We start from the raw sequence: 16008 nt of genomic DNA, 5'->3' as shown, positions 1-16008 counted from the left end.
GGTGAGTGGGGGCTACTCTTCTTTGCGGTGCACGGGCTTCTCATTGCGGTGGCTTCTCTTGTTGCGGAGCACGGGCTCTAGGCGCATGGGCTTCAGTAGTTGTGGCTTGCGGGCTCTAGAGCGCAGTCTCAGTAGTTGTGGCGCACAGGCTTAGTTGCTCCGCGGCATGTGGGATCTTCCCGGACCAGGGCTTTAACCTGTGTCCCCTGCATTGGCAGGCGGGTTTTCAACCACTGCGCCACCAGGGAAGCCCTAAAAATTTCTGCTTCTAAGTGATTTTTCATCTTGAGACTTCAAAAGACATTTTTAACAATAAATGAAATAGAAATGCTCAACTAAAGGAAGTCATATTTGTAGCACTTAACTAATGGTCTCATACTGCTTCCTCTTTTCTGAGTATAATTGGTAATTTTCTTACTTAGCCAGACTCAACTGTCTTATAGCTTTCTGATTTCCACTGCAACATTGGAGAATACAACCAAAACTATGGATCTTATTAATAGTAGTTTAGACACCCACTAGAGAAAACAATACAAGCAAAGTCGTCTTAATCTCACCCGATAAAAGCCCTCCTACCCCTGGCAGAGTCTCAAAATGGTTCATCCCGTCTCCTCGGTGGATGCTAAAATCTTTCACTGTTGCCCTGTAGGCCGACATTCTCTTCCTGCATCCCTGTACCCTAAACTCTGATGCTCTGTGGTGGCTCCAGCATGATATGGACTGACATCGGCATGGTTTTGGCCTATGTAATGACTTACTGAAGGCGTTCATGTGATTTTTTTCAAGGTCTTTTTCTGTCCATAAACGATTTTGTTTCCCTTACCATCTACTTTAATCTAGCTGAGAAGTCTTGATAGTTTAATGGGTTTTGTTACAAATTCACAGAATAATCGCTCAGTTTCCTGAAGTGATAAAGGTATAGTTGTTTTTACTCACTCTTCCAGCTCTCAGGCAAATAGAAACTGCAGACATATATATAGGGTTTGGTCAAAGATCAAAGCGTAGTGGCTCAAAAGTATTCTTTCCTACTTATAATCAGCAAGTCATTCTAGGCAGAATTCTTCTCTATTCCATAGCTTTATGGTGATGATTAACTAAAATAAAAACGTGGAACTAAGCACATAGTAAATGTATAATAAATATTATTATCATATATTATACTCTTATTATAGTCTACTTGTTAATAAGAATAAGAACATTGGATTTCAATCATGACTTGAACTCTACTTCCTGTGAATGATAACAAGCCACTTAACCTCTATTTGGCCGCCCTGAAACACTTTACTAGCTCTCCCTGACAGCACAATGAGGTCCAAATTCCTATGCATAGTGCATAAGGCTCTTGACAATATTAGTCTTGAGTTTCCATTCTCATACCACACTGACATACCATCAAAAACCCATCAGGCACTTTAAATTGTAAATCTCATGCTGCTTCATATTGTGACACTTCATATGCCATTCTTCACTTAAAATGCCTTTTCACCACTCCTTTTCAAAATAATTCTTAGTCATTAAGACTCACTTAAAGTACTCTGTGAAATTCTCTCAGAATCCTCTATACAGTTACTACTTGTAACATGCTCACATATTGTTCCAATATATATTTATATTTTAGTACCTATGTTGCTCTGGGCTTACACATTTACTGTTCAGATCCTTACTACAGTTAAGGTTTTCACTAAAAGGCAGAAGTTTTATCTTGCTCTCTCTGTAATCTCAGCAACTGGTGCTGCTTTTAGCCCAAAATCAGTCCCCAAACACTGGTAGAAAAATAAGTAAATAAACAAAATGCATTAATTCCAGGCCTCAAAACTCTCATTTGTAAAATTAAAAAGTTATGGTTAATGATCATCTATGTAAGCTCTATGATGTTATTATTCATAAATAATTTTATTTATAAAAAACAAAAGGGAGGATAGAATGAGGGAACACATCCTAGCCATGGAGTCCTGAGGGAAAACGAGGGTGGGCTCTCTTTCTCAGAAGCATCTTAGAGTGCTAATTCATACAAGGATTTATTAAGCAACAGCTGTGTGCTTCCTTCTCTGAAATCCATGGCATGTCATCAATACATGTGTTCTCTTTACCCTTGGTTTACCAATATTTGTTTACCCAGCTTGCTTCTGCTTCTGTTCCATAAGCTCCTTGAGCACAGGGCCTATTCTCTTATTGATTATATTCCCCACAGCAGCTGGAACCCAGTAGGTGTTCAATAATGACTGTTGAATGTATGGATTCAAGATACAGGGCAGGAGCCTGAAGAAAGATGCAAAGTGTTGGATACTCAGTGAGGCCCCTGGCCACCCACTGGACGGATATTCAGAGGATCCATGTTCTCTCCATCATGTGTCCTGGGGCTGAAGATAGGTTGAAGGGGCCCAGAGGAAAAGAAGCCAATGGATGTTGAGATGTGGGATTTGGCTGTCACAGTGTAAAAGGAAATGTCCCCAGTCTTGTAGTTCAGGAAGATGCCCACATGCCTGGGGGGGCTCCCTCACCCGGGTGGAGGGAAAGTTGGACGCCTGGCACTCATTTTACTTCATCATCATTTCTACCCAATAACTATTCTCTGGTGAGAGAGCCATATTCTCCTTGCTGCTCGTGGCTGCCTTGCAGACACCCAGGACCCACCCTGTCTTGTCTCCCACCTTCACTTCTCAGTAATGGCAGCTAGAGAGCAAACTCAGAGAGCCCAGGGCAATGATTCAGCTATAGAATCTTTCTGGACTAGCAGGTAGACGGTCCCACTTTTTTTCCAAGTCTCACACTCTTCAAGTCATCAGAGAAGATGAAAGATGAGGTTGGGGTGGGCAGCTTCTGCTTCCAGAATCACATTAACTGCAGAGAGAATTAGAATTCCTAGCTTGAGGTCCATGGGCAACATCCCCACAGGGTTCTCCCCACATCCAAGAAATGTGGACAGGGTCATTCTTCTGGAATGTACCGGGGGACAGCACAGGGACCCAGCAGGCCAGGTCTACTTGCCTCAGGGTGCCTGACCACCAGTCACTTCTGGAACTACAGAGAAAAGGAGATGGGAAAAATCCTGAGCATTCCCATTCAGAGGGCTAAATCTACCCTGGTCCCCACAACAAGGAAAGACAGTGACTCCCTCTCCCTGCTCAGGACTCGGCTTCCTCTGCTTGGATATAACCCCATTCCTCTCTGGTACCCAGGCCTGCCTTGGATACTCTGTACTCTGGTGAGTTGACAGTCAGTGACCCTGGCACAGAGCCTGTGAGGACTTGTCATGACTTTGCTCCCACCTTTGTTACAGGTGTTTTCTCTTTTCTAAATAATTCCCAGAAATCAACAGCACAAGGGAAAATTGCAGTAATCCCTAGCCAACACATACTACCACCACCGGACTCACCGTTGAACATTTCCATTTCTGAACGCAGGGTTTCTAAAAGGAGAAGGAGTTTGAGTTAGGTTCCCAGGTAGGGACAGGTGTGGGAGGGGCTGAAGGCAGAGTCAGAAAGGCCGTGGGGGATGGAGAAGGGAAACCGGGGGGCTCCAGGCTACGTGGCTCTCAGGGAGGAGGTGAGCAGGCGCCTCCCATCTTCCCACAAGCCCACCTACCCAAGAAGTGCCTCATGCGCTTCTCCACAAACTCTGATTTCTGGTAGAGCAGGTGGATCTTTTCTTTCACCTCTGGAGGGGTGGCCCACAGCTCAGGGACAGTCACCTTCTTGGCCCTAGAGACAAAAGATTGTTGGCCCAAAAGGACTGGAGCGTGGGGGTAGCCCAGGGTCTCATGAGCTGGAAGGGAGGTGCAGCCTCCACAGGGCACACCCAGTCCAGCCTTGGCTTTTCAAAGAAAGTTCTCCCTGGGCTTCAAGTTCTAAACACTGGTCCTCAACTCTGGCCATGGATTGGCATCACCTGGGGGAGTTTTAAAAACCACTGGTATCAAAATCACAGTGAGTTTTGATAATGGCCATAAAGTGGTACTGATGTTGAAATGCTCAGCCCAGAATTACTTATGTCAAATTAATTACACTTCCCTGAGTCTTTTTCTTTCTATTGAAATAAAAATGATATTAAGTGAGAAAAATAAACACAATGAGATACCACTTCACAGCCATTAGGATGGCTACTATTTTAAAAAATAAAAAATAACAAGTGTTAGCAAGGATATGGAGAAATTGGAACCCTTGAGCATTGCTGGTGGGAATGTAAAATGGTGCAGACACCACGGGAGATAGTACTCTAGTTCCTCAAAAACTTAAACATAGAATTACTGTATGATACAGCAATTCCACTTCTGGGGATATACCCAAAAGAAGTGAAAGCAGGACTCAAACAAATATAGGTATGCCGATATTCATAGCAGCATCATTCACAGTAGCCAAAAGGTAGAAGCAACCTAGTACCACTGATGGATGAATAGATAAACAAAATGTATATACACATGATGGATTATTCAACCTTAAAAAGGAATGGAATTCTGGCAAATTCTACAACATGAATGAACCTTGAAGACATTATGCTCAGTGAGGTAGGTCAGACACAAAAACACAAATATTGTATGATTCCACTTATATGATGTAGTTAGAGTAGTCAGATTCATATAGACAGAGAGTAGAATGGTCGTTGCCAAGGGTTGGGGGAGGGGAGATTGGGGAGTTGTTTAATGGTATGGAGTTTCTATTTGGGAAGATGAGAAAATTCTGGGGATGGATCATGGTGATGGTTGCACAACAATGCGAATGTACTTAAAGCCACTGAACTGTACTTTTTTTTTTTTTTTTTTTTTTTTTGCGGTATGTGGGCCTCTCACTGTTGTGGCCTCTTCCGTTGCGGAGCACAGGCTCCAGACGCGCAGGCTCAGCGGCCATGGCTCACGGGCCTAGCCGCTCTGCGGCATGTGGGATCTTCCTGTTCCGGGGCACGAACCCGTGTCCCCTGCATCGGCAGACGGACTCTCAACCACTGTGCCACCAGGGAAGCCCTGAACTGTACATTTTTAAATGGTAAATTTTGTTATGTATATTTTACCACCAAAAAAATACTTTAAAAAATTGATGCCTGGGTTGTACTCCTGAAGATTCAGGTTTAATTTGTCTGCGGGGACCTGGATGTCAGGATTTTGTAAAGCTCCCCCAGGCGATTGGAAGGTCCAGCCTCTTCCCCTCCCCTCCCCTCCCCTCCCCTCCCCTACTCTTCCCTCCCTTCCGCTGCTTGCTGGGCTTAGCAGATCCACTCCTGGAAAGTGCTTCCCTCACTGTGGCCACAAGCACTCCTGCAGGAACAGTTTTCATAAGGCGAATTGCATGGGACACAGTCTGTTAGGGGGGGTTTCTTATGAAGCCACCACCACACAACAGGCCATGTTCATTTGGTCCAGTCTTTGACCCCATGCTCCCCCTCCTGATTGTACTCCCATTCTTGCTACACAAGTCCAGAAAGGCCTTCACCTTCGGAAGCTGCAGGAGATGGGAGGACCCAGGGAGGAGCCACAGGCCGCGGGTTGGGATCATCTCCCTCCTAGGTCTGCCTCCCCAAATACTTCCTGCAGTACACCCAAGGGATCATCAGGGGACCTCTTGGTACCTGTGCAGGGTGACTCTGACGTCCTAGGAGAGAAAAGAGGGAAGTTCTCTATTACCAGTCTCATAGGGGCTGTGCTGACTCCTTGGCCTCTCCTCCTGGGCTCCCAGCCCCACAGTGTCAGCAAAAATGGGGCACCTCTCCCCAGTTCTAATTCTAATCTGCTGAGGTGGCACCCTGGCTGGGGCCTGCACATAACTGTACCCAAACTCTGCTGGTCTCTTCTGGGAGATGTCACAGGATCCCCTAGATACTGGGCCATCCTGGGCTCCTGAGAATTCATTGAAGGGGCCTGGGCATTGTGGGTCACCAAGACCAAGTCCCGCCCCTGGCCCTAAGAGCCTCACCCACTGGCTTGGGCATAGCTGATGGCAGTGCTGGGAGCCCATGTCACCCTACTGCACACAGTGGATGGGGGAAGGCCAGGCCCAGCCACACTTACCTTCATAAGCTCCCATTCTGGCTGGCACTGCTTGGCCTCCAGCTCCCCAATCAGCTTGTCGAGAAGGGCGATGTCCCCTGTCACCCGGGTGCCATATGTCTCCCTGACTTGGCCAATGGTCTGGCCCAGCTCCTCCAGACAGGCCCCAAAGAGCTGCTCTTGCTGCTCTAAAAACTGGCATAACTGCTCCAACTGGTACTGGATTCTCTGCTTCTGGGTTTCAGCTTGTTTCTGGGGAACAGAAGTCAGGGAGGTGTAGGGGCCTATGCGGTGAGGTAGACATGTGTGCCCAGGGAACCCGCAGAAGCCCACCTCCTGGGGGTGGGTAAGAGCAGGCTTCCTCAGCCTCTTGGAGCCCTGAATTCCAGAGTAGGAGGCAAAATGAGCTGGCACCTTCCAGAACAGGTTGGCTTTTGGAAAATGCCCTAAAACCTGGTAAAATGGATTGAATTGTGTCCCCTCCAAAATGTATGTGTTATAAGTCCTAACCCCAGTACCTGAGAATATGATCTTATTTGTAAATAGGGTCATTGAGGATGCAATTAGTTAAGATGAGGTCGTGCTGGAGTGGGGTGGGCCACTGGAGTGGGGAAATTTGGACACAGATACACACACATGGAGAATGCCATGTAAAGAGACACAGGGGGAAGGAGACACCTAAAAGCTAAGGAGAGAGGCCTTGGAGCAGCCTTCCCTCACAGCCCTCAGAAGGAAGCATTTCTGCCAACACCTTGCCTCCAGAACTGTGGGAGGCATACATTTCTGTGGTTTATGCCGCCCAGTTTATGGTACTTTGCAAGGGCAGCCCCAGAACACTAAGATAACTGGTGTCACCTTCTTCCTTCCTTGAAAGGCAGCATGAGGATTGCATATGTCTGGAGTCATAAACAGACAAGGTCAGGACCACAAAGTCTCCAGGAGGGAGAGTTCTCTCCACTCCCCGACAGTCTCAGACTGCCCTGAAAGGGGTCAGTCAGTCCATCTATTTGAACGCAAGTGAACTTGACTTCCAATATTCTTGCACACTGGCCAACCATGACCTCTTCTGCCGTCCTCTTTCTCATCATCACTAAAAAGCTTCTGTGGACATGTGAAGTGGCTCTAGGGCATCTTTCCTTCCTCCAAGGAGGGAGAGGGCCCTTCAGATCTACTAGGACTGGACAGCAGAAATCTCATTTTTGGCTCAAAAGGACAGGATTAAGTCTTTAGTTCTTTTGAACCAAAAAAGTTTCTTCACCTTTTGTCATTGTTTTAATATGGGCACATTCATTTATTAGCTAAACTGATACACACAATTAACAAAAAATACTAGTGGACAGAACTCTCGTGTAAATTCCAGAGAGCCCAGGGCCTCACAGGATGCTTCGTGGATGTTTGCCCGGCTCCTGTTCCTCCGCCCACCGTAGTCCCTTAGTCGACACACGAGAGTGGTTCTGATGTTGCTTTGTATTTTCTTGTAATTAAGGAATAAGACTATAAACTCGATGTGTGTGGAATCTCACTCCTTCCTCTGTGACATCAGCAGCCCTGCTGAATCACGTCCTGGGTTTCGGGTGCAGAAGAGTGTTCTCTCAGTCTTTAGAATGGAGCACCGCAGACATGCACCTGTGCATCTGGTCTGCACAAGTCACACTTTCTCCAACACTTTCTAAGTCTAGACAATCAACAAAACAATCAACCAAGGCTGGGCTGTGGTATTTGCCATTTCTGTGGTGTTGATATTCCCACCGTGGCCAGTTTCAAGTTTCCAATGTGATGTTCCTAAACATGGAGTCTGGAACACTTCTTGTTGTTGTTGACGGCAGTAACGTGGACTTTTTTTTTAAGAGGACAGGTCAGTTGTCTCATTCAATGGCCTATATTCTAAAATTCTATAATTTTTCTCATGATTAAATTCAGGAGAAACATTTGGGGCAAGAATACCATAGACCTAATGCCATGCTCTTTCTAGCATACCCCACTGGGAGGCAAAGACTGTCCAGTTTGCCATCATCATGATAGTCATACTAGGATTGATGCTTGGTTAAGGAAGCGTCTACCAGATATCGCTACTGTAAGTATATATTATTTCCTTTATAATTCCTAAGTAATTTGGGGAGTGGTACTTTGAGAGTGTGTAAATATCCTGTTCTCTAACGATTTTCTCTAAAAATTTTAGTATCTGTTGCTGATCCCTGTCGGTGTCAATTGTATAGTGGAAATTTTCTAATTCAATTATTCTTCTATACTTGTTTTATCTGGGTTTCTGCTGTAAAGAAGAGCTTTCCCAACCCCTTCCCTATGATTAAAAATATTTCTTTTAATTATTGTAAAAAGGAGGAGGAGAAGGCGAAGACCTGAAAACAGCATCTCCTTTCCACAGAGCCCGTGTCACTGTATCTTAAGGGAAGGCTGAACCCTCTTGTCTCCCTGGGTTTCCCTGATCAGCCCAGGCTCCTGCCTCACCCTCCTTGGGGGGGCACCCCTGACCTCTGCTCCATCCACAAGTTCCAAGCCACCTGGGATTATAGGAAAGGGTTTTCATTTTACTACAACTCAAGAGTTTCCCAAAAGTCAGACACCTGGACCAATGCCACCCTCCTCCCATTTCTGCCCTTTGTTATCTTTGCCTGTTTGCCACTGCAGTGTGGTGGGTCCCTGAAGAAGTTTGGAACTCAGAGTGGGAGACAGGATCCAACCAACAGAAATGCACCAGATAAATCAAGGCTCTGGGGGTGGGCTCCTTCGCATGCAGGGAAAACAGGAGCAACTTAACGCATCCGAGTCTGGACAACAGCTTAACAGGAAGGCCACTAAGTTGTACTTATTGAGATCTGTGGCGTTTCTTTAAAACCACAGTTTTAAAGAAAATGTCTACTTTAAGCATTTGAATTTTAAAAATCAACATGGTTTTTGTACAAAAAAAAAAGTACAATAGACCACAACAACAATTATAAAAACAATACAGAGGAGTATTTAAAGTTGAATAGTCTCTCCTCCCCTTTCCTCAGTCCCATTCCTCAGCTACAGCCACTGGCATTCGTTTCTCTAAACCATTTTGTGGTGAGTCTAAGAAAGCATGATAGGGTCCTGGGAGATTCCACTTCTTGCTGGAGGTGGTTTCCCTCCCCAGGGACAAGCTCATCCTTTGACACCTGTTATTCCCTGCCCCCCAAGAGCAGGTGATTCTAACTATGTGATCGGCTCTGCTTCCCTGTGAACCAGTACAGGACATCAGGGACCCCTGCTCACTCTCGGTTCCCTCCCTCCTTCTGCAGGGGTGAATCCAGGCAAAGACTGGCCACAGACCACCCTAGCCTTACCAGGAAGTTTGCTGTCTTCTTATCCCCCTGAGATCTCTGCTCCTCTCCAGATTGTCTCAACTCCTTCAGATGCTCCAGCTGCTTCTGAATTTGTTTCTGGAAAAAAAGAGCACTTGTCAAAGCTTGAACTTGGCTCCTGCCATCTTGGTGCCAACTCTAGATGGGAAAACTTGCTTCACAGAATAAAGCTGAAGGTGAGGCAGCCAAGAGCACAGGGAGAGGTACCCAGGAAAGAGGAAGAATGAATCCATCACACCAAAGGAAGCAGAGCCAAGAGGCAATGAGAAAGATTTCTAATGACCTCTTGTGAGCACCTGGATTCAGCCATACCTAAAGCTAGATTCCCATAGCTACATGAACCAGTAAATCCCTCTTTGTTGGCTTACTTTGTATTGTGTTTGCCATTTACAGCCCAAAGATGCTGGCCAATGCACCAACTCCCAGGGTTTTGGGGGAAATGAAGCAAGCCCCGATGTGTTCAAGTGCCCAGCAGAGAAGGACCCCAATGCAGAAAGCCCTACCTTGTATTCCAGGGCGGCCTCCTCGATGGGGCGAACCCGGTGGCCTCGGTGCTCCTGACTCAGCCCGCAGATGAGGCAGATGGGTTCCCCGTGGTCCTCGCAGAAGAGCAGCTGGACCTGCTTCATGTGACGCTCACACTGTGGCAGGGACTTGGGGCTCAGGCTGGCCATCTGCAGGCCCTCCTGCCACTCGAGGCTTCCATGGCTCTTCCCCGGGAGCAAGTCCTGGCACTGAGGGCAGCTGGATGAGTAGCCACGTGAGACCTCAGGATCCCTAGAAGCAACGGGGCAGCTGCAGGAAACATGCATGCAGCTGCCACCAACCGGGTCTCCTTCCTGGGCACAGCAAAGGGGACACACAGCCTTGTCCTGCAGTCTCCCTGGGGACATAGCAGTGGAAAAATCTCATGAGTGACAAACCCAAGATGTTACCAAGGAATGCTGCAAATCACAGCGAGAGTCCGTGCCTGGGATACGTACATTCTCAGTTAGACTGAGGCCCCTTCCTAGCTTGTCCTCCCCCGACTTCCCTCCAGCGAAGTAGCAAAGGAGCCACTGGGACTGAAGGCTAAGGGATAGATTTCATACCAGTCCTGAGGATTGGAATTCTTGAGCATTTATCCTAAAGAAAGGCCTTTTGCTACAAATTCTATGCCTTCCTCCTGCACGCACACTGATAGATAACAGGTGATATAAAGACAGTAAGACATTCTGACTGGTGTTTGCCACTTAACCACCACCTAGACTGCTCATAACTTGAGTAGAGCTCCCAAGGGATGGTGACTCGCTCATGGCCAGACCCCCAGCCCCTAGCAGAATCCCTGGCATGTGGTGAGCATTTGGGAAGTGCGTGTTGAATGAAGGAATGAATGGGCCACTGCTCACATCCAGATTCAGGAAGCATGAAGTGAAAGTAAAGAAGGGGACTTTACAGGCTGAAGGGTATAGCCCACCATGATGACCTACAGCTATGACCAGCTCTGCCCCAAGACCATAGCACAGCTTCATAAAGCAGAAATGACAGGAGATACAGGAGGAATAGAAACGCACTCAGTCCACGAGTCCCCTCCTGCCTCCTCCTCTTGCAGGGTCCCAGGAATTCATATCACATCTGCAAGTGAGACTGCGAGCTCCCCAGTGACCATTTTCCTCTCCTTCCCTTGTGATAGTATTGATTGCTGTCCATATGGCTGCTCCCCGCCACCACCCAAAAAAAACATTTCTTAGCCTCCCTTGCAGTTAGATGTGGTCATGTGACTCCAGACACACCTCACTTCATTGCACTTCACTTTATTGTCCTTCACAGACTCTTTCATTTTTAAGAAAATGAAGGTTTGTGGCAACGCTGTGTTGCCAGATGATGGTGAACATTCTTTAGCAATAAAGTTTTTTTTTTTGGCAATAAAGTATATTTAAATTAAGGTAGGTACATTTTTCTTTTTAGACATTATGCTATTGCACACTTAATATAGATGATAGTATAGTATAAACATATGCACCAGGAAACCAGAAAATTCATGTGACTTGCTTTACTGCAATATTCTCTTTATTGCAGTGGTCTGGAACCAAACCCACGACGTGCCTGTACATTCTGGCCAAGAGGAAGTAAATGGAGGCATCACGAGCAGCATCTAGAAACTTCTGAAAACCTTCCCTAAGTGATACTAGTCTCCTTTGTCCCTCCATCCTGCTGCCTGGAATGAGGATGCCACCATCTGAGACCACAACCTTAAGAGCAAACTCCGTAGAGCAGAAAAGCAGCAGGAGCTTGGGTTCCTGACCACGGTGTACCACATTTGTCCTGGACCACCTGTGTGTCATTTATGTGAAAGAGGAACAAACGTCTATCTTGTTTCAGTTATGTTATTTTGGCGTTTCTGTCATTCACAACCCATCACCATCCTAATTTCTGCCTCTTTAGTAAAAGAGACCTAGGACTTTAGCCAACAGCTCCCTCCCTGCCCAGACAGAGGCGAATAGCAGAATCGCAGCCCCATGACATACTGCCATGAGGTATTGTGAGAAGGTGATATTTGTACCCAATCTTTCTCAGATGTTCAACCTGGGGTCCATGAAGCCCTTGGGAATTCTAAAGAAGGACTTCAGAGTGTCTAAGAACTAACTAACTGAAATGTATGCAACATTTTTATGAATATGTGCAGATATGCATTTTTCAGGATTCAGAGCCTACATCAGATTCTCAAAGGGTGGAGGACCTCAAGGGGGACCCAGAGATCCAGTGAAATGAATACAGTGGGGATAAAAGCAGGTTTGCAGGGGGAAACCTGCAAAGGTCATCATTCCTAAGGATGCCAGGTCTTCTGGATTCTGAGGTCCTTTCTTACCTGAAGATGGAGGGACTTCTTTATTTGAAGGATCATGGAGCACACCACCTACCACCTCCTCCAAGGCCTTAGAGGTCTTTGGAGCCTCAGTTCCACTCTTCTCTGCAGGTACTGTGGACTCTGGATGCTCCCAGATCTTCTTTCCAGCCAACGATACACTGGAAAGTGTATTCCTGAGTGCTACCCCCTCCAGAGTCATGGCGTGTTCTGGCTTCCTGGATCCTTTCTCTGCAGCCACAGTAGCCCCTGTGTTCAGAGTGGCTGCTGAGCCTGGATTCTCACATCTCATTTTCTCTTGAAGCATAAGAGTTTCTGGGTTGAGAGGTTCTGTTTCTCCTGAAGAAATGGTAAATTCAAGACTTTTGGGTCGCTTCTTTCCTGAAGGTAAATATGCTTCAGATATCTTAAATTCTTTCCTTCCCAGGGACCCAGCAAACGACCCACTGGAGAGTCCTTGGAGCCTTCCTGCAGAGCTGGCGTTCCTGCGCAGCCTGACCCCCACATTGCTCCCCTTCTCCCCCTGTGGCTTGCTGGGAAAGGGGCTTCTCTTGGAAGACAGAGTTGTGTTCCTGGCCCCTGGCTTGCCCTGCACATCCAGGCGCTCAGAGCCTTTCTGATCTCTCTGTTTGCCCAGAGGCTTCTTCTGGGGCCCCCTTCCAGCCTCGGGCTGGATGGATGGTGGGCAGCCAGCCCCATCACCACTTTGTCGCTGCTTGTCACCTTCCAGGCCATCTGGTATCTTCAGACTCTTGGGCTTAATCTCCCCAGAGGAACCAGACATTGCTGAACTGTCTGTGTCACTTTCTTTTACCTGACACCCTGAAAAGACAATGAGATGGAAAGGCATGAAAATGTCCAGTGCTCAGGTTCAAGGTTTGGGGGAAGGGAGAGAAGACAGAATCCCTTTGGAAATTAGAGAAGCTCAGGACATTCTAGACAACAGCAGTCAATTACCATTAAATAAGAACATACTAATTATCTGCTATCTTATTTCTGAAATAGTGCTTTTTAAACTTTTTAGGCAGGAGAACTTGTTTCCAATATAAGGTCTTACATATAATTCTTAATATATAAGTGAAAACCCTAGTTTATGGGTATACATTTGTGTGCGATTTACAGATCTACAAAACTCACTTATCAGTCAATAAAGATCAGCACAAAAAATTGAAATCGGGGTCATGAAGGACAGTGAAAACTTCAGAAACTAATTTATTTTGGGTTTTTTTCCCCCTTTGGTTTCATGAAGTGAAGAAAATCCTAACTCACACAGATAAGTGTAAATGGTAATTTTTTTTTTTTTTTTTTTTTTTTGCGGTACGCGGGCCTCTCACTGTTGTGGCCTCTACCGTTGAGAAGCACAGGCTCCAGACGCGCAGGCTCAACGGCCATGGCTCACGGTCCCGGCCGCTCCGCAGCGTGTGGGATCTTCCCGGACCGGGGCATGAACCTGTGTCCCCTGCATCGGCAGGCAGACTCTCAACCACTGCGCCACCAGGGAAGCCCAATGGTAATTTTTTATAAAAGACAGCTTGCCTGGAAATTTCAGAACAATGTTTAATTAAACAGAAATGACAGGAAGGGCTGAATTCTAGGGTCTCCATAAAAAGTTCAAGCATGAACTGTCACACTGATGGCCTCCAATATTTTAAAATTTGGTTAATCACTCATTTTAATATGAATTTGTTAGTTTTGTAAGTTAGTTAATAAAATTTGAATCAAGTATTTGCTAACATTCTAAAGAATCCCTGAAATGTCTTCCTGGGATACAATTTGAAAACCACTACTTTAATAAAGAAATGAAAATAACCTATAATTAGCACCTTAATTTTTGGTTTGAAAAGCCCTTATTAAAATTAAAGTTGCTTAAAACACTTTGCTATTGGCTTTCTAGGAAAAATATGTTATGAAAACTGGTTCAAGAACTGGTAAGAAACCCTGAAGAGATGAATAACCAGATTTTAAAATACAAAAAATTAATTTTAAAATTCTACTCATCAAATTACACCAGACTCAGATTACAGTTTAGCTTTATCACTCTTTCAAAGAGCAGAGAATTTTTATGTTATGTAAACTCTTCTACCTCATAGAAGCACATGGAAAGCATTCCTAATGTATTCTTAAAGTCTAGAAATAGAAGAAAATTTCAAACATCGAAAAATAGTTTTTTAAACTGATCACAGATTAGCCCCTCCACCCCAAATGTCCCCAAAAAAGTCTTTAAAAGCAGAAATCAAATAGGCCACAGTCTTTGATCACAATGTAATAAAATTAGAAAGTTACGGCAAAAGAGTAGCAGAAGAAGGATAAGGAAGGAAAAAAGGAAAGAAATATAAGATAAAAGGAAGGAAGAGGGGCTTCCCTGGTGGCGCAGTGGTTGAGAGTCCGCCTGCCAATGCAGGGGACATGGGTTCGTGCCCCGGTCTGGGAGGATCCCACATGCCGCGGAGCGGCTGGGCCCGTGAGCCATGGCCGCTGAGCCTGCGCGTCCGGAGCCTGTGCTCTGCAATGGGAGAGGCCACAACAGTGAGAGAGAGGCCTGTGTACCACAAAAAAAAAAAAAAAGGAAGGAAGAAAGGAAAAGGGAGAGAGAGAAGGAAGGAGAGAAAGAAAGACAAAGAGGAAAGGAAGGAAGGAAAAGATAAGGAAGGAGAAAGTCCTTTTAGAATTTTAAAATATCTTTGTAACGTGTTAGAGAAGAACTCAAAACTGAAATGAAGTGGATAACAGTGAGATTACCCATCAACCCTCTTGACAGGAGTGGTTAGTTTCTTGCTCACGCAAAGATACTCATCTGTAGGTAAGTGTTAATGACAAATGAAGTGAGGAATTCTCTACCAACAGACATCCAGCTCCTGCCTTTCCTGATTCTGCCCCATAGTCAGAACCTCATGCTTCTGGGTTTTTTTAAAAAAGCCATTGAGAGCCTTAGCTTTACTCCAGCTTCCAAGACCAGAGAGGGGGAAAGGACTTGCTTGGCTAAAGTCACCAGGGTTGTTGCAGACCTCGGACTCCTAACCCCCAAGTCAGGACGCACTGGCCGAACTGGTCCCTCTTGTACCTTCCACCCCACTCTGCAAACAGCCAGCAGTCGCAGTGGGGCAGGAGGGCTCATGGGGCCGCTTACCTGGGCCGATTGCACTGTTGAGCTCCTCTGCCAGAAGGTGCTGGTTGATGGCCCTCAGGACCTGCAGGGTCAGCCGCACGGCGTCCTCCTCCCCATAGTGGGTGACCAGCAGAGTGGCCAGCTTCACTGGCTTGGCTGTCTGGAGTTGGCCCCGGGGAATCCGGGAGTGCTCCTTCTCCAGGCTGGTGTTCTGCAGCTTGAACTTGAACTTCTCAAAGTCATAGGGCACCAGCTCTTCCAGGGAGTACAGCAGATGGTCACTACGGGTCTTGGCCATGGCATTGACCAGGAGAGGCTGGAGGCAACTGTCTGGCTTCTGAGGGGAGAAGCAGCTGTCTGTTCTGGAGCCCAGAGGGAGACTAAGAAGCAGCTTGTGAAATAACGGAAAAGGCACAGGAAATGCTTTGTGTTTTGGTGGGAACTGAGAGTAAGGCTGTGAGTATGTCATTGTTGGTTTGTGTTCTCTTTCTTACAGATTCAGAGGCTTTTCCAGCTGGGAGGACTCAATGCCTTGTCAGACACCTGGTCGTCAGCACCCAGCTCTCACTGACTTGGGCTGGACTGCATAGTGGTGGATGAGTCTTTGAGGAAGGGTCTGGGATTGGATTCCAGATTCTGGATCTTTGGGCAGGCAGTCAGATGCTTCCCTCTCCCCTCCCAGGATACGGGGGTGGGAGTGGGGGGAACAGAGCCCCTGGTCCCATGCTGGAGAGAACCA

At 46.4% G+C, this 16008-nt stretch overlaps 1 protein-coding gene across 1 annotated transcript; it reads right to left on the bottom strand.

The window, feature by feature from the left end:
• Positions 1 to 2764: 2764 nt before the first annotated feature.
• Positions 2765 to 15567, bottom strand: MEFV (MEFV innate immunity regulator, pyrin; the record flags this gene model as incomplete). The annotated part of the gene is made up of 9 exons (XM_082857909.1): positions 2765 to 2841; positions 3377 to 3409; positions 3586 to 3701; positions 5560 to 5582; positions 5999 to 6229; positions 9301 to 9396; positions 9822 to 10201; positions 12167 to 12985; positions 15291 to 15567. The coding sequence occupies 9 exons, from the start codon at positions 15565 to 15567 to the stop codon at positions 2783 to 2785; spliced, it is 2034 nt and encodes a 677-aa protein (XP_082714035.1). The 3' UTR covers positions 2765 to 2782.
• Positions 15568 to 16008: the final 441 nt, after the last annotated feature.

This window comes from Leucopleurus acutus (assembly GCF_964270905.1).
Source record: "Leucopleurus acutus genome assembly, chromosome: 16".
Classification (NCBI taxonomy): domain Eukaryota; kingdom Metazoa; phylum Chordata; class Mammalia; order Artiodactyla; family Delphinidae; genus Leucopleurus; species Leucopleurus acutus.
The sequence above is the reverse complement of the archived record's forward strand: the minus strand, read 5'-3'. Positions and strand labels throughout refer to the sequence as shown.